Genomic DNA, 25,788 nt, shown 5'->3' on the forward strand with positions numbered 1-25,788 from the left:
GCCCAGGCTCGTATGGCCTTACCCCCTCTTTTTTCATTGCATTCTGGGATATGGTTGGAGACTACATTACTTCAGCCTTGCAGGGTATTTGGGACTCTGGTGAGATGCCTAGGTCGCTTACAGAAGGTCTCATCCACCTTATCCCGAAAGGAGGTTGCAGAAATCTAGTGTCCTAGTGGAGGCCTATCACACTTCTAGGGACTCGTTACAAAATTCTGGCCAAGGCAATCAACCTCCGATTGCAGCCCCTTCTCCCAGATCTTATTCATGACACTCGGATGGGATTTGTGCATGGAAGAAGCATTTTTTATAACATTCTCTCTTTCTGGGAAGCCTCAGAGTGGGCCATGCAGAGCGGCCAGAATCTAGCCATTCTACTTTTGGATTTTGAGAAAGCTTATGACAGAGTAGATTGGGGTTTTTTGGAGGGCACCCTTCTACGTTTTGGCTTTACTGATGCTTGGATCAGAGGTGTTTTCTCCTTGTACAGATCAGCCCACAGCCAGGTACTTATTGGTGGGGTAAGAGGTGAGAGATTTCAGATTTTCAGATCAGTCCGTCAGGGATGCCCCCTTGCTCCTTTCCTTTTTTTGTTCGTGGCCGAAGCTATGAGTATCTAGCGTGAGATCCTAGACATAGATTTATCATTGACCACCATGAGATGGCCATGTGTGACCACCATAAGATGGCATGAGAAACTATGAGACTAGATGTATCCTTGACATTGCAAGAGGCAAACCCTTGAGGGGGGTTATGTTGGGATAAGTGTGATCAAGGGCTTGCTCTATGGTGCATGTGTGCATCTAGGGGAGTCACATGTGTGTGTGTGTATAGAGTGTGTGTGTGAGAGAGAGAGAGAGGACCTGCAGCCCCTGCTCTAGCCCTCCCATCAGCTCCTTAGCCTCCTTAGACAAGCTCGTCTTCCTCAGCTACCTGCTGCTCCAAATCTGCGACCAAAAAACGGCTGTCTGGGGTCTTAATTCACTGCCGTACAGGCCCGCCATAGCTCCGTACAGGTGTACGGACCTGTACGGCCTTTTTCGCCCTATTCATGCTGCTGCTGCGGCTCATTTCCTGCTCCTAGGTTGTTGTTGTGCCGGATTTGCTTACGGGCTGCTTCTAAACGTTGGTTCTCTTCATGACTTGGGGCTCGGTCGCATGGTTATCCCTTACCGGGCCCCAGGTGTTTTATGAGGGTGAGCCGCCTTCTTGGGCACTCTCGGTCCGCCGGCAGGTGATAGAGCCCTACTCTCTTTAGGATGTACCACTTACTCCCTTCAGAGCTTCTCATGCTTCAGTGGACACCTCTTGGGAGATTTTGGCTAGCATTTCCTCTTGGCACATTTGGAGAGTGAGATGTACTGAGGCCTTGGATGGCACCCAGATACACCCATCACAGGTGTTCACAGGTATTTGGACTGACACGGTTCACACTTTGATAGCCATATGGGCTAGCATGCAGGGCCCTTCACAGGCAGCCTCTTCTAGAAGGGCTATATTTCTTCGAGTTTGGAGGGGTTCTCTCTTTTTCTCGGAGGTTTCTACTGGATTGAGATGGCACTATCAGCCTCAATCCCTTTCTTTTTGGCTCTTGAGCTTTTCGTGCATTGCATGATGTATCCCGTATGGAGCTTGCTCTAACGGTTTTTCTTTAATACTTAATAGAAGTCTCTTTTTGCAAAAAAAAAAAAAAAAAACGTTGGTTCTGAGGGTTCTCTCTTCCTCCTTTCTCTCCTTTTTGGTTCCTGGGTCTTGTGTACTCTTTCCATCACCAGAACTTCTCTTTTTTCTCTGATTTCTAGTTCATCTTGGATCTTTTTCTGGTTTTTTCTCTTTTCCTTCTCTAGAACTTGTATTTTCTTCTCTCTAAATCCCTAAATATCTCTTTCCTCTTCTTCTCCTTGCAAATACACTATTTCCTTCTTCTTTTTGGGCTGTTTTTTCTCTTTTATCACTTTACAGGTACCCCCTTTTTGGGTTCCATCTTCTGAGGGTTAGCATGACCCTGTGCATGATTCTGTTGAAGCAGGTTGAGGGTTAGCATGACCCTGTGCATGATTCTGTTGAAGCACAACTGGTGTATGATGTCATGCATGAAAGATTTGCTAACACGAGGAAAGAGTGGAAAGACTATGTTCCATCGGTTGGTCTCATGGTTGAAGTGGATTAAATTGTGGATCCAGTTAGAGAATATGCCAAACATGCAGTCATTTTATTTTTTCCAGGTCGGATGCCACCTGCTGCAGAGGTAGGCAACTGGTTGACCTAAACACTGGCTGGCTCGTTTTTTCGTAAGGTACACTATGTAGCTAGAGGCTTTTTTGAGGTCATTATGGTAGATGAGATTCACACGCAAATGCTTTTGGAACATTTGCCACTCTTTTTTGGGCAGCAAATGGTGCACGTTTTGCCATGGTCCCCCACAAGGGATTATCATGCTCTGATTCGACATTGATGTCTGGTTTGGGTTGAAGTTGTAGACTTCCCACAATGCATGGCTTTACTCTTGCCTAAAATTGCAGCAACTTTAGGCAAAGTGGTTTGCCCACCGCGGCCTAACGGCAACTCTAATCAAAAATTTTTTTTTTTCAAAAAAGAGACTTCTATTAAGTAAGAAAGAAACCCGCTAGAGCAAGCTCTGTGCGGAAATACACCATGCTAAGCATATAATAAAAACACCTCAGAGGAATGAGGTAGAAAGAAACCAAGGCTGAGGCTGAAAATGCCATCTCAACCCTGTAGAAGTCTCAGCAAAGAAGGGAGAGTCTCTCCAATCTCTGAGAAAAGTAACTCTGCTGGAGGAGGCTGCTCGAGATGATCCTTGCATGGTCGCCCAAATGGCCATCAGAGTGTGTATCGTATCTGTCCAAGTACTGGCCAAGATCTGAGAAGGGTGAACCTGAGAATCCTCCAAAGCCTCAGTGCATCTGGCTCTCCAAATGTGCCATGCTACAATGCTAGCTAGGATCTCCCATGGAGAGTCGACCGAGGAGTGAGCAGCCCTGAAAAGAGTGGCCGGAACATCCTCTAGAGAGCATGACTCCACAAGGTGTCGTCGGATGTGAAGAGCCCAAGAGGAGTCAAGTCTCTCAAAAAATACCTGGGGCCCTGAAAGAGTAAGCCAAGCCACTGATCCCCAGGTCATATAGAAAGGTAGGCGAACAAAAGTGCTGAAAAGTCTTGCAATCCCCTTCCATATGATTCTCGCCTATCTGCAATCCCATAGGCAGTGCTGTATTGTCTCCAAAGCAGAAAGGCAGCGAGGGCAAGAAGGGTCAGCTCCGAACTTGGATCTCCAATGGTTCACTCCTATCCCACCATGAATAAAAGCCAAAAGAAGAGAGTGATTTTTCTATTCCAGTGGGATTTCCAGAGCCTTTGCCAAAAAATTCTCTGCAAATCAGCAGAAATCTGAGCTCCAGAAAAGGAGCTTTCTTCTGATGCTTTTCAATACCAGAGCAAAGTGTTGTGAGGGAGAGATGCCCACCCCAACCTGGCAGCCCAAATATCTGATGGAGAAGCCGCTCTGTACCCAAGTGAAGCCAATATCATTACCCCAATCCGGGGTGTCATCCTCGCAAATCCAAAAACCACTGGATTTATGCCAATTAATGTGTGCACCTACAGCCGTGCAAAAAAACAGCTATGTCATCTGCCAACTCACTATCCATGAGCTCTTCTTTCCTGCGGATAGGAAGCCTTAGCCCATAAATATCAGCTTGAGATCTAATGTAGATACTCATAGCTTCCGCCACAAACAGAAAAAGAAACGGGGCAAGAGGACATCCCTGGCGGACGGATCTGGAAATCTGAAACCTGTCCCCTCTTACCCCCCCAATGAGCAACTGGCTATGGGCTGATCTATAGACAGAGGATACTCCTCTAATCCATGCATCTGAAAAACCAAAGCGAGATAGAGTACCCTCTAAAAAATCCCAGTCTACTATGTCGTAAGCTTTCTCAAAGTCCAAGAGTAGAATGGCCAATCTCTGGCGGCTCTGCATGGCCCATTTTGAGGCCTCCCAAAATGAGAAAATATTATCAAAAATACTTCTGCCATGCACAAACCCTGTCTGCGTGTCATGAATCAAATCTGGAAGAAAACTTGTAGCCGCAGACTGATGGCTTTCGCTAGAATCTTGTAGAAAGTGCCCAAAAGAGTCATGGGTCTCCATTGAGACACAAGATTCCTATTACCCCCCTTTGGGATGAGATGAATGAGACCATCTGTAAGTGAGTCCGGCTTCTCACTAGAGTCCCACATGCCCAGCAGGGCTGATGTAATGTGATCACCAATCTGCTCCCAGAAAGTAATAAAAAAGGAGGAGGTAAGTCCATCTGAACCTGGGCACTTGCCCTTGTGAAGGGCAAGTAATGCAGTCTTGAATTCTGCATTGGTGAAAGGTGCATCTAGAGAAACAAACATCTCATCCTTCACCAATACAGGGATACACTACCAAATAACCTCTCTGGCATCATCAATGGCCTGTGTGCCTGGATCTGCAGTAAGAAGGGATGCAAAAAAATCTGAAGCTACACGCATGACAGCATCAGGATCTGACTGTAACACCCTGTCTGAGTCAACAAACTGTGAAACACTATCTCTACTATGTCTGGGCCCATGAGTAGAGAAAAAGTGTTTGTAGACCCTGCCACCCCTTTGAATCCTAAAGGATTCCCGTGCATGAAAGGCATACTCTGCTCTCTGATCCAACAATGTCTGCAAATGAGCCCTTGCTGCAGCAAGGCGCTCCTGAATCCAAGCATCTGTGGGCCTCTTCTACTCTTCTCTCTGAAGGGACGCTAACTGCTGGCGTATACCAATCTCACATCTGAGAATCTCACGTCTCCTAGAATCAGCGACTGTATGATAATAGTCACTAATTCCAAATAAGGCTACAGCTACCTGAGATGGATGGGCAGCTCCAGCCTGTATGTGAGAAACACAAATCTGTAAAATATCCTCCGTGAGGCTCTCCTCTGCATAAAAAGCATCCGGAATCCTGACACTGGTAGAGCGTCCTCTCCGATGAGGCTCAAGAATCTGCAACACCACTGGAAAATGATCTGAGGTGGAAACCCTAGTAGAAATGAATACAGATCCTCCTCTGTCAAGTGTCCAATCGTCTACATAAAATCTGTCAAGCCGTGCATGAATGGGCATGTGTATTCTCCTGTTCGACCAAGAGTACAGGAGTGACTGTGGCATAATATGAAAGGCATCATCCAACCAAGTGTCTCTGCCACTGAACTGAAAGAGAAAGGCATCCCAGGCTGCCCTCTCCAAAGAATGAATTCCACCTTGTCTGCCTCCCTTTTTGTCTGAAAGCAACTCAACCATGTTGAAGTCGCCACCAATGATCCAAGAATCTGCAATGGGGGCCCAAGAGAGTAACTCCTTCCAAAAGAAGATCCGCTCCCCTCTGCTGTTGGGAGCATAAAGATTGAGAAGACCAATCTTACGCCCTTCAATCAAAATAATGATCCATTGAGCTCTAGAAGGGGAGATAATACCATGACCAGCAACCAAGGGGAGAATAGAAAGAGAGACCGAAATGCAAGTGCCTCCCCTTGTGCCCATAGCAGGCGACCAGAAGGTATGTCCTGAAAGCAGTTTGCCAGACTTAGAGCAATCACTGGCATCCAGCTTGTGTTCTTGGATAAAAAGGATATCAATAGCACCTCCAGTGACGCCTGGATGAAGCTGGTTCCGGATCAGATGCATATGGCGACGGTGTGGAACTCCGCGTAGGCCCTGTATGTTCCAGCTGACTATCCTCATCGACAGAAGGATGCTGGATGGAAAGGCTTACCCGACGTAGTAGAGGAGACCAGCTTCCCTTGGGCTGAAACACTCCTGCTGAGGGCAGGAAACTCGACAGGTGAAAGGATCCCCACACCTGCTGAAAGGGAGGCCCTGTCAGAAGGAATCCCAATGACCGGGACCCCTAAGGTGGAGGGCGCAAACTCCTCATCATCCATGAAAGTCGCCAAATCTGCTAGTGCCGAAAAAGAATTCCTGATAAGCAAGTCTGGCCGAGGAGTGCGAAGAAGACCTGCACTCATGGAAGATTGAGAAGGACCTGCCAGGCCTTTATCAGCAGAACTGGAGCTGGGGGTTGAGGAGGCCTGTGGGTGGGGTGAAGAGGAATCAGGAGCCCTCATCTACGCCTGCACTTTCTCGGTTGTCCTAACTGTGGCAGGAATAGTCTGCGGGGAAGAAGTACCTATAGTCCCCTCGTGGTCAGAAACCAAGGGGTCAGAGACCAAAGTGACTGGGGCTGGTGGATCTAAAGGCCCCTCCTGATGTGGACTGTAGTGTCTGGGGCTGCAGCAACATCCACCTCTGGAGTCTGGAAGGCGTCTATCTGAACAGGATCAAAAGTCTCCTCTTGAGGTAAGGGAGCCGCTCTGATAGCTCTCCATCGTGGTACTGGGTGTGCTGCGGGCATTGGGCGCCCTGCTACCCCTGGTGGTCCTGGGGTGTGCACAAAGCAGGGCGCCCTGTTGCTCTTGGTGAAACTGGAGTGTGTGGTACAGGGTACTGGGGAGGTGCAGTCGTGGTAGTATGTGAAGGAGCCACACCAGAAGACCTCTTGGGTCTTTTTCTCTTCCTTAGGCAGTCTCTAGCAAAGTGCCCAAGGGTCCTACAAATCCTGCACTGCTCCTGTCTACCTGAAATCTCGACTCTCTGTCGAAAGAGAGAGCGGTCTGGACGTTGAAGCATAATGTGGTCATCTGAGATGTTAGGGTCAGAGACAATGACCCTAACACGAGGCACCCCGTCTGCACTCACTACCTCTGCCAAGGAAGAAGGCATGCTAGGAAGGGAGGGGATCTCCGTGACCACTCCGAATGTGGCTCCGATAGTGGCAAGCAGTCAATGGTAGACCTGAGAAAGACTAGGAAACCTAATGAACAGTGATGTGACCTGCCTGTCCTCCTCGACCGAATCGAAGCCCAATGTGTAGGGCAAAAGAAATATCCTCCTCGAACCAAAGCCAGGGGATTAGCTTTGAGAACAAGGGCTGTGGACTCGTGTGAATCGAAAACCACTTGGAAGAATCCACGTCCCAAAAGTCGAATATCCCTAAGGTGAGGGGCGAGGTCTTCTGGTAACGCCGCCAGCATCCAGTCTCTAGCCTGTGATCTGGAAGGGTGTGACCCAAAGATGTGGGCGAAAAGTGATGTGGAGCCCTCTAATTCCACGTCTTTCTTGAGCTGCTGCAGCTCGTCTTCTGAAAAAATGACGGTTTTCGCGGCCGGTGGAGGTGAATGGAGATTGGCTGAATGGGGATCCATTCGCCAATCGATGTGAAAAGGCCGATTCCAACACTGAAAAAGCTCCGTCCGTGAAACTACTGCCCAGGACGCCCTGAACACGGGCGTAGGAAGAAGGAGAAAGAGAGGGTAGGAGAGAGGGGAAGAGAAGGGAAAGAGAGGGGCAGGAAGAAGGAGAAAGAGAGGGGAGGAGAGAGGGGAGACGGAGGTAGGCTGAGGGGGAGGCGAGGGGAGCTGAGTTAGGAAGGAAGGGGGCAGGGAGGGAGAGGGAGGAGTTTTTTTTTTTTTTTGGGGGGGGGGGGGTTTCGGGGGGGTCACCTTGGGGGGGAGAGCGTGGGTGAGGGAGGGAGGCGGGGGAGGAGAAGGGGGCGGGGGGGCTGGCGGGGGAGAGGGAGGGCGGAGGAGAAGGGGGCAGCGGGGAGGGGGAGAGCAGCGGGGGGGGAGAGGGAGGGCAAGGGAGGGGGGCGGGGGGGCTGGTGGGGGAGAGGGAGGGCGGAGGAGAAGGGGGCAGCGGGGGGGGGGGGAGAGGAGAAAGGGGCAGCGGGGAGGGGGGCAGCGGGGGGCGGGCCTGGCGAGGGAGAGGGATGACGGGGGAGGGGACGGGCGAGGAGAAGGGGGGCGGGGGGGCTGACGGGGAGAGGTTGGGCGGGGAGGGAGAGGTAGGGGGTAGTGGGGGGGGGGGGGGAGAGGGAGGGCGGGGAGGAGGAAGGGGAGAGGGAGGGTGAGGGAGGAGGGAGAGGGGGCTGGCGAGAGGGGAGGGAGAGGAGGAGCAGCGAGGGGGGGAGGGGGGGGGGGGGAAGAGAGGGAGAGGGAGAGGGGGCTGGCTGAGAGCTCTAATCAATTTTGCATTCTCTAGGATACTGATAATCCCACACCAGAGTCTTATTCAGTCACAGTTAACAATGTTGACATGGGAAGTGCATTTTATAAAATGGGGATTATTTGCAAGGGCTTGTTTTGAATGTAAAAAATTTGGGCACATGGCTTCGCAGTGTCCAATGAGTCAGCATAAAATGCCTCCTGCTACTTTGCCTGCTCAGATGCCCAATAAGGATGCTCCTGCTTCTATTGGGAATAAAAATAAAGGGAATAGATAGTTTTTTGTGAATCAGGATAAAGGCAAAGCTCCAGTTGTTTCAAATGGGAGTGCTTCTTCCCCTTCGCTTCCTGCTATTCAACTCTCAGCAAAAGGACCAAAAACTCCAATTGATGGATGGCAAAGTCCAAGAAAAGTTCTCTCTGTTCTACGACCTTCACCCCCTCGCACTTGGAGTGGTGCATCTTCTATTGGAAATTCTCCAGAGGTCAACTCAGGAATTGGAATCACATGGGCTGCAGTGACAGCTAGCAGAACCCTCTTCCCTGAACAAGAGGTTGCTGCATTGCTGTCCAATCCTTAGGCGGATGTTTCTTCTCAGGGAAGAGGCCCTGACCCTGAGGTAAAAATGCAGGGTTGACATCCTAAAGGTTGCTGCTATACATAACTGTTTTTTTCCTATAAATATCCATAAATATGCTTGCTCATATCAAATGCCTTACCTTAAATGTTCAAGGGATGTGCGACATTAGGAAATGGAAATCTCTGTATCAATCGGATTCAGCCTGATATAGTGGCATTACAAGAACACAATCAGCATGTCTATGCAGGAAAGACAAGTCATTATTGCGCCTATGATATCTTTTATGCTGGGGAGCACTCTTTCTCAGGTGTAGTCATTCTGATTAAGCATGAGCTTCAGCCAGTTATTGCCTTAAATGACAATCAAGGCAGATGGATTATTCTTCAATGCATCATTCAAGGCAAGGTGTTTGAATTTGCTTTTGTATATCCACCTTAATCTTCTCGGGATAGAAGTGCAATTTGGGATGCCATGCAATGATATCCATGGAGATATCATGCCTTTATATGTGGGGATTTTAATAATGCTCCGCAACAGGGTGACAATACATCAAGAAATACTCATATGTTAACCTCTGAAAGGCATGCATGGTCTCAATTACTGATTCATCTTGATTTAGTTGATCTTTGGAAGGAATTGCAGCCTTTGTCACCTGGATACACTTTTCAACATAATGCCCTTTCTTCGTACTAGGCACGTCTGGATCGCTGGTATAGTGTAGCCCCGCAACAAAATGATGATTTTACATGCAAAATGTGGGTTGACTATGCCTTTGTGCATTCAGATCATGCACGTTATGGTTGAGGCTATTTTTTCATGATATGCCAGATGATAGACTGCCTCAAAGGCGACATCTGATTGTGAACAATAGCTATTTGCAGCATGTTGCTTTCAAGGCAATGGTTACTGAAGCCTATCAATCTTTGTCTTCTCAGCGCCACTTTGATCTTGATAATGCATGGGATTCTTTTGTTTCCAAAATGCAAGTTGTAATTAGAGGTTATGGCAAGTCCTACATGAAGACTTTAAGGGAAACTGTTGCTCAGGCTAAATTGACCTACCAAGACCTCACTGAACTCATTCACTTTCGTCCTTTGTTCTTGCATGAGCAAACAACACTATGCCAAGCTAAACATTGTCTCCAAATCAATGATCACAAGAAACTTGCTAAATGGGAGACCAGAGAGCAAGACAAAGAGCTTTCACAGATAAAGGTTGTTCTTCCGAACAATTTTTTAAAAGCTTGCATCAGAAGAGATTAAAAACAAACATTTGCAGGGTGCTTATGCTTGATGGTTTATGGACTACATCACGGTCACAGCTTGCTTCTGTTTGTGTACATAATTTCTCTCAGCAGTTTGGTTATGCAGATCCTCCCTCACTCACAGCAGGTTTTGTCTGCGAGAAATTTACTATTACAGCATGTTTCTCCTATTATCTCCACTACTTAAGCTTTGGAATTGGAGGAACCTTTTACTGAAAGGGAATTGTCAGATGCAATCAAATCGTGTGGTAGATGGAAATCTCCAAGATGGGATGGTCTTATAGTTGAGTTTTTTAAAGAATATTGGCCTCTTTTGAAGCATACTTTGCTTCATATGGTGAATTCTACTTGGCAAAATCAGAAAATGCCAGACACATGGAAGATAGGTCTTGTTAAACTCCTTCCAAAAAAGCAAATCTGTGAATCTTCGGCTGATTGGAGACCTATCACGCTTATGCCAGTCATTTACAAATTTACTACCAAAATGATTGTTGATCGGATAAAAGGCTATTTGCATGATGGGTTGCATCTTGCGCAATATGGTTTTGGTCCTCGTAGGCATATCACAGACAACATTGCTAATGCCTATGTTGGAATAGAATATGCCAAATATATGCAGTAGGATGTTTTGCTATTGCAAGTTGATATTGCCAAAGCTTTTGATACTGTTCAGTGGGACTTTATTTTACAAGCAATGCAAGCCTTGGGATTTGGCACAAAAATGCAGCAAGTTATCAATTGGCTATATCAAAATAGTAAAGCTGCCTACATACTTTCATTGGACGCCAAATTGTAGCGCAGGTTTTGAATCCTGATGTTGAAGCCTTGAGGGTAGCGTTAATTCTGGAGTTGCACGCATAGCGTACCCCAAACCCAAGAGATGGCGTCAGAGATATCCTTGTAATGGTCCAGGATTGAAGACATCAATACTACCATTTTGATGGATGTTGGCTGCTAACCGATTTCTTGGACTTCCAGACCATTGTATCGAGAGGTGCTTGGCGTTGCGTTGAGCTTGATAATCCTGCAGGCCAGCCAAAGGTGTAACTTGCGTATCCTATTCTTGCATCATCATTTTGAATAGTGTCGGAGATGTACTGCTTCGTTCCAGGGGAGAGGAAGAAATCGTCAATCGTAGCAGAAACACGCTCTAGCGTACGCAGTCATGGCTCCATCCTGATTTCGACGCCAAAACCCCGTAAATTATGAGTCGTCGTCTGCTGACGTCTGACGGAAGACTTTTCGATGGGAATTTACGTGCGTCGTAAGGAGTTTTGGATGTATGTGCGTGCAGATGATTAATTGGTGCCGAGACGCTATTGCTGGCTAGGCGCAGGTCGCGCCATCGTTCCATTTCTGTGCATGCTCACAGTTGACACGTGTCACACAGGTACTAAGGCAGATTCGGTTTCCTTTATGTCTACTATCATGCAGATTTTTTGGTGTTCAAAAAATGGCAAGAAAAGTCTCAGATTACTCTCTATGCATCATCTCTGTTCTCCAAAGATGCACGGGGGTTTGAACATACTCAATATTCAAGTGCATATACTTGCTCACAGGGGGAAAATGATGTTGCAGTTTATGCAAGAGGATTAGCCTTGGGTTTTCATGATCCGCTCTCTTTTGTTGCATATTGATACTTCTACTTTTGGGCATTGGCAGCCTACACAGTGGGAATTTCTATTTGGCTCTATTCAAGGCAAGATCAGAGGCTGCCCTTTTGTCTCTCATTTGCTTCTTGATTGGAAGCCTATTTTATCCCACTTGGAATGGACTGGCAGGGATTCTTTGTTGGGAAATTCCTTGAGGGCTGAGAATATTTATTAGTCTAAAGTATTCCACCCTCCTTTGGCTATACAACAACCCATGCGTTCTTATTTTATATCTTTCAAAGGTATTGCTTCTATGGTGGATGTACTTTAGGATGATGCCACTCTTTTATCTTTTTCTGCAGCTGCTAGCAAGTATAGTTTGGGAGCTCAGTATCGTCCTTTATGGCACAAAACTTTAGAAATGCTTCAACCTTTCTTGTTGGTACCTAGTTTGAAACTTCAGGATAGGCTTGAGGATTGGACTCTCCATTCTTTCTCTTCTTCGGCCCGTTCTTTGAAGTTGTCACATATCACAGTGCCTTCTCTGTATAAAGTGTTGTTACCTCCGTCTTGGTTTCTGACAGAGCCAATTCTGTTTGGCATATGGATCGACCATCAAAATGGTGGAGAAAGCGGCTGCGTTTCCTTTGGCATTATAAAGTCTCTCTTCGGCAACAGCTTTTCCTTTGGCAAGTCCTACCTGGCATTTTTCCATCTGGGCGGTTACTCGCGCATAGACATATTGCCCCGGCTGTTTGCCACCGATGTCTACATTCTGCTAAATCTATGCCTCACATTTTCTGGCATTGTCCACATGTGATTTCCTCACTCTCATTCGTTAGGGGCTTCGAGCGAGATTTCCTATTGTTACTTTTGGCAGGTTCTTCTAGTTATTTGGTTTTCATCCCGCTAGACAAGGTTTTGATTTATTTTTTGTTTAGGTGTGCTACTGGGCACTGGACAGAAATCATAGAGTCTTTGGTGATCCTACTTTTCCATCTTTGGTTTTTTTCAGACGATCTCTTTGAGGATCGTTTTATGATTGCTTTCAGCCCCGCTCCCCACTCGTTCGTAGCCTCTTCATGGTTTGGAGGCGGCTCCGCCTCAGTCTCATTCAGTCCCCTCCCAGCTGTCAGGAGGAGATCGATCGCCAGCCGCTTATCTGGAACGGTCAGATCAGAGATGCCGAGGGCCTTCAGTTGGGGGAGAGATCACATATCAGGTGGGACGGCTGGATGAGGGGGCCAGCCCGATCCCTTCGTGTTTGGAGGGATACGTACAGACATCTGGAGATGACTGATCTTGCAGACGCAGCTGGAGGTGCACGTGGAGCCCAGGCGAGACGCACGGAGATCGACGGTGCGATCCCAGCTGCTTGGTTGGTTCCACCTGAGCATCAGATCCTCATGCCTGGTGACACCCGCTGGCTGGGACAGTTCACCCCCCGTGGCATTCCACTGGTGATCGCAGGACGTTTGGATGACTCCTCTATCTCCTTCTTCGCGGTTTCTGGGGATGGACGACTCAGGAGAGAGGGTGCGCTCATCGACCCCCTACTCCCGTGGCAGAGGGTTCGGGTCGTAGGCCTCTTGGGGAAGGTCTGGCGTACCGACCCTAGCATCGAGCAGGACCAGGTGCAGCTTTGGCGTCTTTGGCTCTGGGAGGGGCGGGCCTTGTCAGAGCTTGAGTGGGACCCAGGAGAGTGGTGGTGGCCAGAGATTGTGACAGGACAGGGGCCGACCTCCTCCTTCGCCTACAGTACGACTCTGGGCAGGCGAGTTCTCGGGAGGATGCAGAGCCGCCCCCCCACCCAGCGACCCAGCTGGTACGCACAGGGTATTTCCAGGTTCTTTTTGCAGGCATTCTGGAAGGCCTTGTGGGAGAGCTGGCGGCCGCGGAAGATCTCATACTTCCTGTGGCTTCTTGCCCACAAAGGTCTTCCAGTGGGGAGCTGGTTGAGGCAGATAGGCCAGGACGGTTGCTGCCAGATTTGCCATGCGGATGAGGAGACACCAAAACACTGCCTGTGGAGCTGCACTCGCGCCCAGGAAGTGTGGAGGTGGACTTTTGGGATTCTTACTCGCGCAGCACCAGAGCTAGGATTGATCACTTGGGGCGCGTTCTGTTGGTGCAGCACCGCACCTGGTCTTCATCACTTATTCGAGGAATGCCAGCAGGACCCCACTTTCCTTATTACACAGGGGACGTGTGGACCGCTCGAGGGTATCCCACAGCACCTAGCAGAGGCTGATACAGGAGTCCGGGAGAGGCAGCCAGTCTGGGAGATTATTAGCAGCATCACAGGGTGGCACATCTGGACCTCGCGCTGCGCGCAGATCCTAGGTGGCACCTCCTTATCGACTGCCCAGATCATGGCGGAGATTTGGAGTGAGATTATTCATACTCTCAGAGGCCAGTGGGACCAGATTCAGGGAGACTCCCGGGCCGGTCAGGAGAAGCAGAGACGCTTCCTCCGGGCTTGGGACACACAGGGCCTCTTCTTCGCGCAGACTACGCAGGGCCTTCGGTGGCATTACTCACCACCCCGATGGCTGTTCATTCATACTCGTCTTATCCCTCCGTGAGAGGATGGTTTATTTTGCTACCTTTTAGGGCTGCGTTCGATTTGTGAACGCAGCCCGTCAGCTATAAGCTGACCTCTTGTATCTTGTTCTCGAAGTAATATAATTAGCACTGTTTTTCGGCAAAAAAAAATGATTGCTTTCAGACTCGTTTGATTGATCATGATGTATATATATATGGTTTATACTGAGATTTTCGGTTGAGTAGTAGTAACTCCGCTTTTGGAGTACCTATGAATGTAATTATTTCACAGCAATAAAATATTTCTTCTCACTAAAAAAAAAAAAAAGTGTGTGTTGTAGAGACACATTTAGTGCTATGATGTGTCTAGTGTGTGACCTAAGTGATGATGTAAGCCAAAGGCCTCCACATGGGAGGTTCCTTTGATTTACAGTCCCACAGATGTAGGGGCTGTTTGCCACTGATGTAGGAAAGGTGCCTTTGATCTAGGCCACCTTCTTCCCATTTCTGTAAGAGAGAGTCACCTCTCTCACAATCAATAGTGAACAACATTTTTCATTACATCTTGTGCTCTCACTCCTCTTCCAAGATGCATCTATTCTATCCCACGTGTTTCTACAATTACATCCAGTACAAGTGCTATCTAATATATCAAGCCCAAAAAAACTGGTGACGTGGCACTTAAATCCAAAGAGCTGGAAACTACGTAAGTGAACCGCTTTGACCCATATTACATTGACATGATCTTACAAGGTCATTCCATTGTAATATTCTTCAAACGACCTATTGAAAACAGAGGAAATTAATCACGATCCGATCACGGAGGATAATCTCATAGTTTATGGACTTGGAAAGATTAAATGTGTATGGTTGTAAGTGCACAAAAGTATGAAATGAAGATTGCATTACTGAAGCTTTAAATAAAAGTAGTTTTTGACCTGATGGTTCATATGTCGATGTATGGTGTAGGTTGCTCCATTTGGTGGTGTTAAACAGTCCGGGCTAGGTCGTGAAGGATCAAAATATGGAATTGAGGAGTATTTGGAGGTGAATCTAGACTCTAATATTTCTCTAGGGTTGCATGTTAGTTATCCCATTTTTTTAAACATAAAACAGTGGTGGTTGTCCATTTGTTTCTTTTATCATGTCTATGAAGTTCAAGTCTCTAGAATCTGTTATGTACAGAAACGTCAGTCTTCATCAAGGACAAATGATACATAATGGAAGATTTACATTGAGAATGGGCTGAGGAAGTTAACCAATGGAAAGGCGTTTGTGCAGTCTAGACACATTCACCATTCTCTTTAGCTCCCCTTTTTCCTCCTTATCCCATCTCAGATTTGGAATTTCGCTACTATGCTTATCTTACCTCTAGGGAGAGTTAATTCAATCCCATCTTTGAGCGGTTCCAACTAGTGAAAGTTAATTGATTGAGGGACTTCGTAGGGACATAACTCTATAAACCCTACCACTTTATGAGACTATCTCGGAATTGCAAAGATCAAACATGAGGTCTGAAATTTCATGAAATTGCTTCATCGTGAAGCCACTAATCAAGATTGGTCACAAAACAGCTCTGAATGCTATATTTAGTGATGATTAACTCTCCACAATTGCATAAAATGTGCAAACAGGTTTTGTGCATGGCAAAAGTATATTTGATGATATTTTCTCTTTTTGGGAAGCTTCTCAGTGGGCTATGCACAGTGGCCAAAGGCTTGCCGTTCTACTTTTGGAATTCGAAAAATCTTATGATAGAGGAGAGTGGGCTTTTTTGTAGGGTACCCTCCTACGGTTTGGATTCTCAAATGCATGGATTAGGGGGGTCTTCTCCCTGTACAAATCAGCCCACAGCCAGGTACTTATTAGCTGTAAAGGAAGAGAGGTTTCAGATTTCTAGATCAGTCCGTCAGGGATGCCCTCTTGCTCCTTTTCTCTACATAATGGTGGCTGAAGCGATGAGTTTATTTTTGAGAGCTCAAACAGATATTGTTGGGCTGAGACTACCTTTGAGATAGAATGAGGAACTTATGGATAGTGAGTTGAGTGATGATACTGCTGTTTTTTTGGATGCCAATACACACAATCTCATCTCATTCAGGAAAGCCTTGGATCTGTTCTGTTTGGCAGCAGGTGCACATATTAATTGGAATAGATCCGATGGTTTCTAGATTAGCAACCAGGATACTCCAAATTGGGGGATCGGTTTTGAATTCACTTGGATCCAAAGGGGTGTTTTTGTCGGGGGGCGGGTTAAAGGTCACTGTGCCTTAACCACGGTTATGTATAATACTCAAACACACACACATATATATATATATGGATGACATAGAAGATTCGGGTGTTCTGCACCCACCAAAACTTTTGTGGCTCTCTTCTGGCTCTCCTTCTCTCTCAATCTCTTTCGTTCTGCTTCCGTTGAGAGCCCGGGTGGTCTAGTTGAGCCCGTGTGTATGTTTGGAGCCTAGAGTTTGCTGCTGTAGCTCTGTGGGAGGACGGAGCAAGCCTGTGGGTGCTTGTTTGAGCTGCCCAAGTGGTATTGGAATCTTGTACAAGCCTATAAGTGGTTTTTGAAAGTCTCTGAGTGGCTTTGGCAGGCCTACAAGTGGTTTTGGAGCAAAAGGACGTTTTTGACGATTCCCCTGTTCCTTTCAACGACGACTGAGAGTCCGGAACGACTTGCAGAGGCAACCATGGCTTGCTTTTAGTATCCATTGCACTTTGGGACTTTGAAAACCCCTTCATTTTGGGATCATTTCGTTGGATTTCTAACTCACTTCATTGCTTCAACGTTTTTCTGCCAATGTGTTGGAACTCAAGTTGAAGCAACCAATCACAGATATGTCAATTCCGATGGACTCAAGAGGTTCTAAAACTTATGTGTTGCTTATCATTTGCATTTTGGTGGTGTTTACAAATGGATCTATTTGCTAAAACGTTTTTTGGTCCGTGTGTTGGTGGACCCGGTGATTGGGAACACGGTTTCCAAAACCGTCTATTCCATTGCGTTCCGGAAACCCAAAAACCCCTACCTGTCAGTTATTGTGCGATCCTGTGGAGATTTGGAGAAGTTCTGTCTCTCTGAGACATCGAATCATCTTCTTTTTCTCTCTATCAGAAAATCATTCAAAGGTTCAATTTCAAGTCAACTGCAAGGGTTGACTAGCTTTTACTCCCTCACCGGATAAGATTTTGGAGTTGCATCAGAAAGGAGAATTGCATCACTGAGTCCGGATATGCAGTAACGTTCATGTTTTGAGACATCTCATGATTTATTTTACAGCATCGGTCATTGCTATGAGATCATGATTTTAGGCATGCCTTATGCAGATCACTCTGGTTGCAGTTTGACCCATGTGCGCTCATTCGTGGTATGCATTGGGTTGCTATGGATACTTTACAGGCCATTTGGATGCATTGCGATCCTTGTTGGATGCGTTGATAGGCCCAGATTGCCTTGTGGAATGCTTTATTGATGGACGTTTAGCACAAAGATGCTATTTCATACCGAGGGACAGCTTTGACATATTGCAGTTGATGCACTGATAGTGCTATGCTCTCTTGGATGAGACATTATTGATGCTTATGCTCATGGATGGTATTTATGCTTGAGACATTTGGCTCTTATTAGCATTGGGTTTGCCATTGTTTTGTCATTACACATTGGCATTTTCTTTTGGGCCAGATTTGCTCATATGGATGCATAGTATATGCACATGAGTCGGTTGTATTTTTATGCTTTAAGCTTTGAGTTTTGGTAATATTGCACTCTATTGTAGCATACACATTTGGATGCACCTGATATTTGGTGTGATTATTTCTTATTGGCACTAGCATTTGGGATTTTGCTTTAATTGCATCATACATCCTCTAAAAAGGAGTTCTTCAGCATTAAAAAGTTTGATGGGACAAACTTTTCTCTATGGAAAGAACAGATAAGGGATGTGCTTATTCAAAAGAGGCAGATTAAACCCTTGGAAGGAATTGCAACTAAGCTTGCAGCTATGTCTGAGGATGATTGGAATGAGTTGGATGCATTAGCAAAGTCTACTATTAGACTTCATCTTGCAAAGTCAGTTTATTTCACAGTAGTAAATGAGCAGATTATGGAAGATTTGTGGAAGAAATTATGTGCCACTTATGAGAAGGAAACTGTCTCTAATAAAGTTTATCTCATGAAGAGGTTGTTTGAGCTACAGATGAAGAAAGGGGTCTCCATTGCTTGTCACTTGAATGTATTTAATATTAGTTTCGACATGCTTCAGGCTCAGAAGATGAATTTTGATACGGAGACCAAGGTAATATTTCTCGTGTTCATTGCCATCCTCATGGAATACCTTCCGTACAGTTGTCGGTAATTGTGCATCTGATATAGTACTAAAGTTTGATGATGTTGTGGGTAGCTTGTTGACCAAGGAGATTAGACGGACGTCTATGAATGGCAACAAGTAGGATGCAGCCCTAAATGTGCAAAGGGACAGATCACAGTTCAGGGGGAAGTCAAAAAAAAAAAGAAAAGTCTTGTAGCAACAAATCCAGGACACGAAACAAAAGAATGCAAATTGGGATACAAAAAAGGAGGAGAATCCAAGGACAAAGAAAAAGTGAAGATCGAGAAGATCAATGCGGTCATTGATAATAGTGACAATGGCATTCTCTTCATGTCTAGTCTACCTGCAGAGTTTCTTACTACTTAAGATGATGCATATTCCCAGGATTGGATTTTGGATTCTAGTGCTTCATTCCATGTTACTCCCCATATGGAATGGTTCTTCACTTATGACAGTGGAAAGACAAGTTGTGTGCATCTTAAAAATAACTATGCATGTGACATAGTGGGAGCAGGTGACATAAAGTTTTCTTTTGCAAATGGTTTTGCATTTATTTTGAAAAATGTGAGACATGTGCCTAAGCTGACTAACAGTCTTATTTCAGTGAGTCAGCTAGATGATGCTAGTTTTCAGATCATCTTTGGTTTTGGGAGGGAGTTGGAAAATTCAGAAGGGATCTATGGTTTTGGCCAGGGGTGCCAAGTGTGAGAGTCTGTATCGTTTACATGTATCAGGAGTATCTGATCATGTTGTTGCAATAACGGAGCAGCTAAGTACTTTGTGGCATTGTCGGTTGGGCCATATGAGCCAACATGGAATGAAACGCTTATCCTGTTGGGTTATGTACTGCATTTGAGTTTTTCTGACTTTGAATTTTGTGATCATTCTCTCTATGGGAAGCAGACTAAATCAGCCCATAAAAGAAGGGAAAAGAAAGAGCTTGAAAGACTTGATTTTGTGCATTCAGACGTATGTGGTCTCATGCCCACATGGTCATTAGGCGGGACTGAATACTATGTGACATTAATTGATGATGCAACTATGGCTCGGAAGAGAGATGTGTTCCAAGTATTTCAGAAATGGCTAGCTTTGGTTGAAAATGAATAAGATAGAACGCTTAAATGCCAAAGGAGTGACAATAGTGGAGAGTATCTCTCTCATGACTTTCAACATTTCTGTGATACACGTGGGATCAAAAGGGAGCTCACGTGTCCCCTCGTACTCGAGAGCAAAATCCAGTTGCAGAAAAGATGAACCGCACCATTCAGAAAAGGTTGTAATGGATATTTTCCTATGCAAGTCTTTCTAATGATTTTGGGCTGAGGCAATGAAGACTGCAGTGTATGTGATCAATAGATCACCTAGTAAGAGTTTAGATGGTGGTATTCCTGAAGAGGCATGGAGTGGCAAGAAGCCCTCTTACTCTCATTTGTGTATATTTGGGTGTGAGGCATATCCACATGTGCCAAAAGAGCTTCGGAATAAGCTAAATCGTAAGTCTAGGAAATGCATCTTTTTGGGTTATGGTGAAAGTGGAGAGATGGGCTATTGTCTCTGGGATCCAGAAGCAAAGAAGATCATACAAAGCTATGATGTGATCTTCAATGAGAAGAAGATGCATAAGATCCCATGAGGGATGTGGAAATGAGAATAATCACTTTCCAGAATGTAAATCCACCTGCGTATGTTGATATACAGCAAGCTTCCCATGCACCGAATGTGCAGAAAATGATACCACCAGGAACTTCCACAGGTACACAATCAAGGGTAGATGATGGATCATCTGTTGGTGGAAATGATGAGCCAAATGTTGTTGATATGCAGGCAGGATAGCAAGCTGAAATGCCCAAGATCAACTAGATTGTCTAGATCGCCTGAGAGATTTGTTCCAGGGAGAGGCTATTTGATGTTTACTGATTGCGGGGAGCCTTCTTGCTATAGAGAGGCTATGATGCGTGAGAATCAACCCAAGTGGGAGTATTCTATACAGTTAGAGATGAGTTCACTCATGAAGAATAAGACTTGAGACTTGGTTTCTTTAGCACATGGAAAGAAAGCATTGCCAGGTCTACAAGATAAAGGTCACAGGTGATGATGTGCCTAAGTAAAAGGCCCGTTTGGTTGTTAAAGGGTTTAAGCAAGAGAAGGGTGTGTACTTTGATCAGATCTTTTCTCTGGTTGTGAAGATGACCACACTTAGATGTGTACTTTGACTTGTGTGGCAACAGATGGATGTCAAGACAGCTTTCTTGCATGGGGATCTGCATGAGGAAATTTACATGGTACAGCCGGAAGGCTTTGAAGAAAAGGGCAAATAGCATTTGGTTTGCAAGCTGAAAAAGAGTCGCTATGGCCTTAAGCAAGAGCCTAGAGAAGGATATTAGAAGTTTGATGCTTTCATTCGGTCCCGGGGTTTCAGAAGAAGTGAGATTGATCACTACCTCTATACTAAAAGGGCTAAGGATAATAGCTTGATACTCTTGGCACTTTATGTGAATGATATGCTTTTGGCTAGCAAGAACACTGCTGGATGCATTAAAGGCCAACTTGCATGAGGCCTTTGACATGAAGGATTTAGGACCTGTAGATCATATTCTTTTTATGTGCATCGTGTGTGACCGAAGTAGGAAACTCCTTTGGCTTTCACAAAAGGAGTATGTTACAAAAGTATTGCAGTGTTTCAATATGGAGGTGGGAAAGGGTATAAGTACTCCATTGCCTTGATATGTGAAACTCAGCGAGGCAGATAGTCCCAAATCAGATGAGGAGAGGACCATGATAGCCAATTTTCCTTATGCACCAGCGGTTGGGAGTCTTATGTATGCTATGATAGCTAGTAGACCGAACATTGCATTTGCAGTAGGAGTTGTTAGCTAGTATATGGCTAATCTAAGAAAGAGGCATTGGAAGACAGTTAAGTACATCATGAGGTACATGAAGGGTACCAAGGGGATGTGCATCTGCTTTGGCAGAGGAGAGGTATAGAGATTCAGATTAAGCAGGACATGTGGATAGCAGGAGATGCACTTCTGGTTATGTGTTCACCTTTGTAGGTGGTGCAGTGTCGTGGATGTCTTGTGCACAGAAATGCATTGCTTTGTCTACCATAGAGGCCGAGTATGTTGTAGCCACAGAGGATTGCAAGGAGGCTATATGGCTTGATCGGCTAGTAGGAGATTTGGGGATTCATACAGGTATACCGACATTGCATAGTAATTCCATGAGTGCTATTCAGCTAGCACAGAATCCAGTCTTTCATGCAAAGACTAAACACATTGAGGTCAGGTACCATTTCATCAGGGAGGTACTTAAGGACAAGCGCATAGAGCTTGTCAAGGTTCATACAGATGATAACCTTGTAGATATGCTGACGAAGAGTCTACCTAGTTAGCGGTTTAAGTATTGTTGTGTGTTGATGGGCATTGGATAGTATGCTCACTAACTGTTCTCCCCTAAAGGCACATTGGCCTTTAATGGAGCTTGTGAGGGTTTAAGGCCACTGTGCCTTAACCCCAAACATATATATGTATAAATAACATAGAAGATTAGGATGTTTTGCACCCACCAAAACTCATGTGGTTCTCTTCTGGCTCTCCCTCTATCTCACCCTCTTTCTTTCCGCTTCCGTTGAAAGCACTCTCAGTTTCTACCAGATATTTGGGCTGCCAAGTCGGTTTGGGCATCTCTCCCTTACAACAGTTTGCCCCTATGTTTGAGAGTATCAAGAGAGTTTCTTTTTTGGAGTTCAGCTAAACTTCCAGGGTGGTGGGCGTCAATCAAGTACTGCTGGCTACGGCTTGGTTCATATGCTCTTGTTGGTGCCATTCGAGGGACTGCATTACTCATCTCATAAGGCCGATAATGAATTTTCTTTGGAGTGGTCTATTTGACAGACACCAGAGCCAGGGTGGCTTGGGACTCTCATTCTTTCCACTCGCGAAGGAGGACTTAATATTATAGTGCAGAGTAGAGCCTTTTATGCAAGATGGTGGTCAGAGGTCTTATGCCAGGTAGGAACCCTGGAAGGACTTTTTCATTCGTTGCATACAGTCTTGTTCTCCTTCCACAGGTGGAGATTGGAGAGCATCCTGTGGATATTTACTTCAGCCCGTCTCAAGACCCCCTCCTCCCCTCTTATGGCTGCCATCTTGAAATCTTGGGCCAGCTTCAAGAGTATTCTCTGCAGAGTTCCCCCAACCTCTCGAGAAGAGATTGATAGGCAGCCTGTCACATGGAATGACAACATACTTGATGAGCATGGTAGACCCTTGCGTTCTTCTTCATACATGCAATGGTCTAGATGGGAGAGAGGTCTTGCTTCCTCAATGGGCTCCTGGAAGGATTTTAGAAGACTTATAGGTGAACAACAATCTTAAGTAGTAAGCCACCGCAGAGGATGTGCAGGGAGAATTCTTCAGATAGATGCCGCTATACCTTTGGATTGGGTACTCCTTGGTGATATATATCTTTCTTCTGATACTTGGTTGGGAGCCTTTATGAGATCGGGAATCCCTCTTCAAGTGATAGGACTTTCAGGTTGAGATTGGGATGCCTCGGTCTTTGATGTTCATTCTGAGGGCAGGCTATCGAGACCTTCGGATGTTATACTTGTGCATTTTCCTTTTTATCCTGTCAGAGTTGTAGGCCATGTGGAGCAAAGCTTCTTGGATCCAAGAGAGTACTTAGAACTTAACTGAGATCTCATTCCCTTGGGCTCTTGGAGACTTTAGATTTATGGGAGGGGTCCCAATCAAGTATTGGCAATAATGGATTGATGCAGGACATCGAGAGAAGAGCCTCCTCTTCTTTCGATACACTATGAGCGATGCCAGGAAATATCAGCTAAGCTTGAGAGGTTGGAGGCCTACTAGAGCACTTAATTGGGAGACTTTTCAAATTTTTGCAGATTTGCAAAATACTTTTGGAAGCGACTCTAGAAATCCCTTAGAAGCAGAAAGATCACTCTGTTCTTTTGGCTGTTTATACACGGAGGGATTGCAGTGAACTAGTGGAGGTCAAGATTTGGTGCATATTCCACTTGTGCTTGCTGCCTTTCTCCTGTGGAGATCATCTATCATTGTCTTTGGGACTGCAGGCATGCACAAATTATTTGGAAAGGGATTGCTAGCTACTGAGTACCTTTACTCACTCTACTCTCTATATGACTTGGAGATCAGCAGCTTTGCTATCCCTTTCCAGGTCATAGGTTCTATATGAGAGATGTGACCTCTCTTGGGCTTTATAGGTTTGATGAAAGAGGTAGTTGAGGCATGTTCCTTGGATGATGTTCCTATACTTCCCTATACACGTGCATATGGATCAGTTGATACATCTTGGGAGATTTTGGCAAGCATATCAGCATGCCATGCATGGAGGTCTAGATGCACAGAGACCTTGGACGGCTCCCAAGTTCATTCTGCTCACACATTGGCCATTATCACGACAGACACACAGTACATACCTTGATGGCCATATGGGTGAGGATGCAGGGGTCTTTGTGTGCAGCCTCCTCTAGGAGGGGCTCCCCTTTTTTCTCTGAATCACCTACTAGGTTGAGATGGTACTTCCAGCCTCAACTGTGGCTGCTTCGTTGCTATATTAAGAGTTTACTTTGACCCATCTAGGGTGAATTTATTGTACTGCATGTTTTTTCTCCCTTATCTCTGGGAGGGTCTTTCATACTTCATAGAAGTCTTTCATTTGAGAAATATATATGCATAAAACATAGCTATACATGTATTGGGTACGAAATTGCAAGAAATTGCATGTAGGTTGTAAAAGTTGCATGAAATTCTGCCTTTTGTTCACATTTTGACGAAGCTTCAATCAATATGCATAGAAAGTTAGCTAAATCTGCTCAACAATAGGCTGGAAAACTGTTAGCAATTGATCTACCACACACACAATTGCAACAAGAAGACAAAATGCAACCAAATCTTCCCAAACATAAAAATTTGGCTCCTGAAAGATTGTCTTGATGGTATGGAGAGGTACTCTAGATGCAAATTCAAACTACCATGAGTACACAAGGTAGAAATGGATTTGCTAAGCTTGTGATGAGTAAAAGGGACTGCAACTACCGCAAAAATGGATGGCACAAGTGACATTTCAGGCTTTGCATAGGCTTTGGGCTACATATGGGCTGCTTCAAAATGCTATTCAAAGTCTCGTGCCGCTTGCAATTGCCGCTTGCAATACTAAACAAGCATTGTGGAGTGTTGACGCTTTTTCCACCACCCTCAATATAACTTTTTTAATAAATGTGAACTTTTTCCGTTAATTCACCTGATTCAATATTCCAAGCTTGGCAATAGATAGAAGGTATGAATGGCTGTGTTTTTGTTTGGGAAGGAGGGGGATATCAACTGTATATTAATCAACGGCTCTTATGGTTACTGTTTGTTTATCTCTGTTTTTCTACATGCATTGGTGAGGTATTAATCAATTCCTATTTGTGCAGATCAAGTATCTCTGCCTTGGAAATATGAAATAATGAATGATGGCTTGAAATGGAGGCGCTACCATGAAGATTATGGAAAAGAATGAAGAAGAAGTAGCTGTTTTTTTCCTACACCCTATTCCATGTTTATTTCCTATCAATAAGATAGCACGAGCACTCCATCAATTTGTGCTCACTGGGTGCTTTGTGACGTGACACTTCATAGATCTGTTGTCTATTATTTGCGTGACAATTATCCATTATTTACTCTTTCATCATAAAGTGACAAAGATGTGGTGATGGTTTTCATGAAAGTGCTATGCATCACTTCATTATGCTGTCTTTTCATGTGTCTCAACTTGTCATAGTTATCATGCTGTATTTTGGTAACTGAATACGCTACAGAAGTATTTTTGACATTGCTTCAATCCAAGCAAAGGATGTATGTAAGAATATAACACTTTTTTGGAGTCTTTGTATTTAAATTATAAAAAGCAGTTCCCAGAAAGGGAACATGCAACTGCAACATCAAAAGATGGCATTATAGGACAAGTATGCAGGATAGTCTAGATCACGAGCACACAGCCAGTCAAAGAATGATTGCCGAAGAGATGCCTGGAAGAAATAACCGAGCTAGGGAGGGATCACCAAAGACTATATCGTTTCAGTCTTTCCATAGAGTCCAAATTGCCCAATAGAGAACCCAAGTGAAAAAAATATCATATCCCTTCCTAACAGGATGGACCTCGAATAACCAAAAGAGCTTGCTGAAGGGAGCATTTGGGAAACCTGCCCATAGAAGCTGTTGGAGTAAAAATAAGAAGTCATGAGTCACATGGCAATGACAAAAGAGATGGGCTATGGACTTTCTTGGGGCCATACGTACAGTTGCTGTGACAAGTAGCAGAAACAATGGGTCGATGTGCCAAGATCTTGC

General features: G+C 45.3%; 1 protein-coding gene across 1 annotated transcript in view; it reads left to right on the forward strand.

Annotated features, from left to right (window-relative positions):
* ALDH5F1 (aldehyde dehydrogenase 5F1) overlaps positions 1 to 25,334 on the forward strand; it is a 266,167-nt gene extending 240,833 nt beyond the window's left edge. The window contains exons 19-20 of the mRNA XM_087383488.1: positions 15,051 to 15,128; positions 24,873 to 25,334. Coding sequence (XP_087239614.1) covers positions 15,051 to 15,128; positions 24,873 to 24,905 — 111 coding nt within the window. The 3' untranslated portion in view covers positions 24,906 to 25,334. The remainder of the gene's footprint in view (positions 1 to 15,050; positions 15,129 to 24,872) is intronic.
* The last annotated feature ends 454 nt before the right edge of the window (positions 25,335 to 25,788 follow it).

This window comes from Dipteris shenzhenensis, chromosome 13 (genome assembly GCF_047967505.1).
Source record: "Dipteris shenzhenensis isolate YYH24624 ecotype China chromosome 13, Dip_SZ_1.0, whole genome shotgun sequence".
Taxonomy (NCBI): Eukaryota; Viridiplantae; Streptophyta; class Polypodiopsida; order Gleicheniales; family Dipteridaceae; genus Dipteris; species Dipteris shenzhenensis.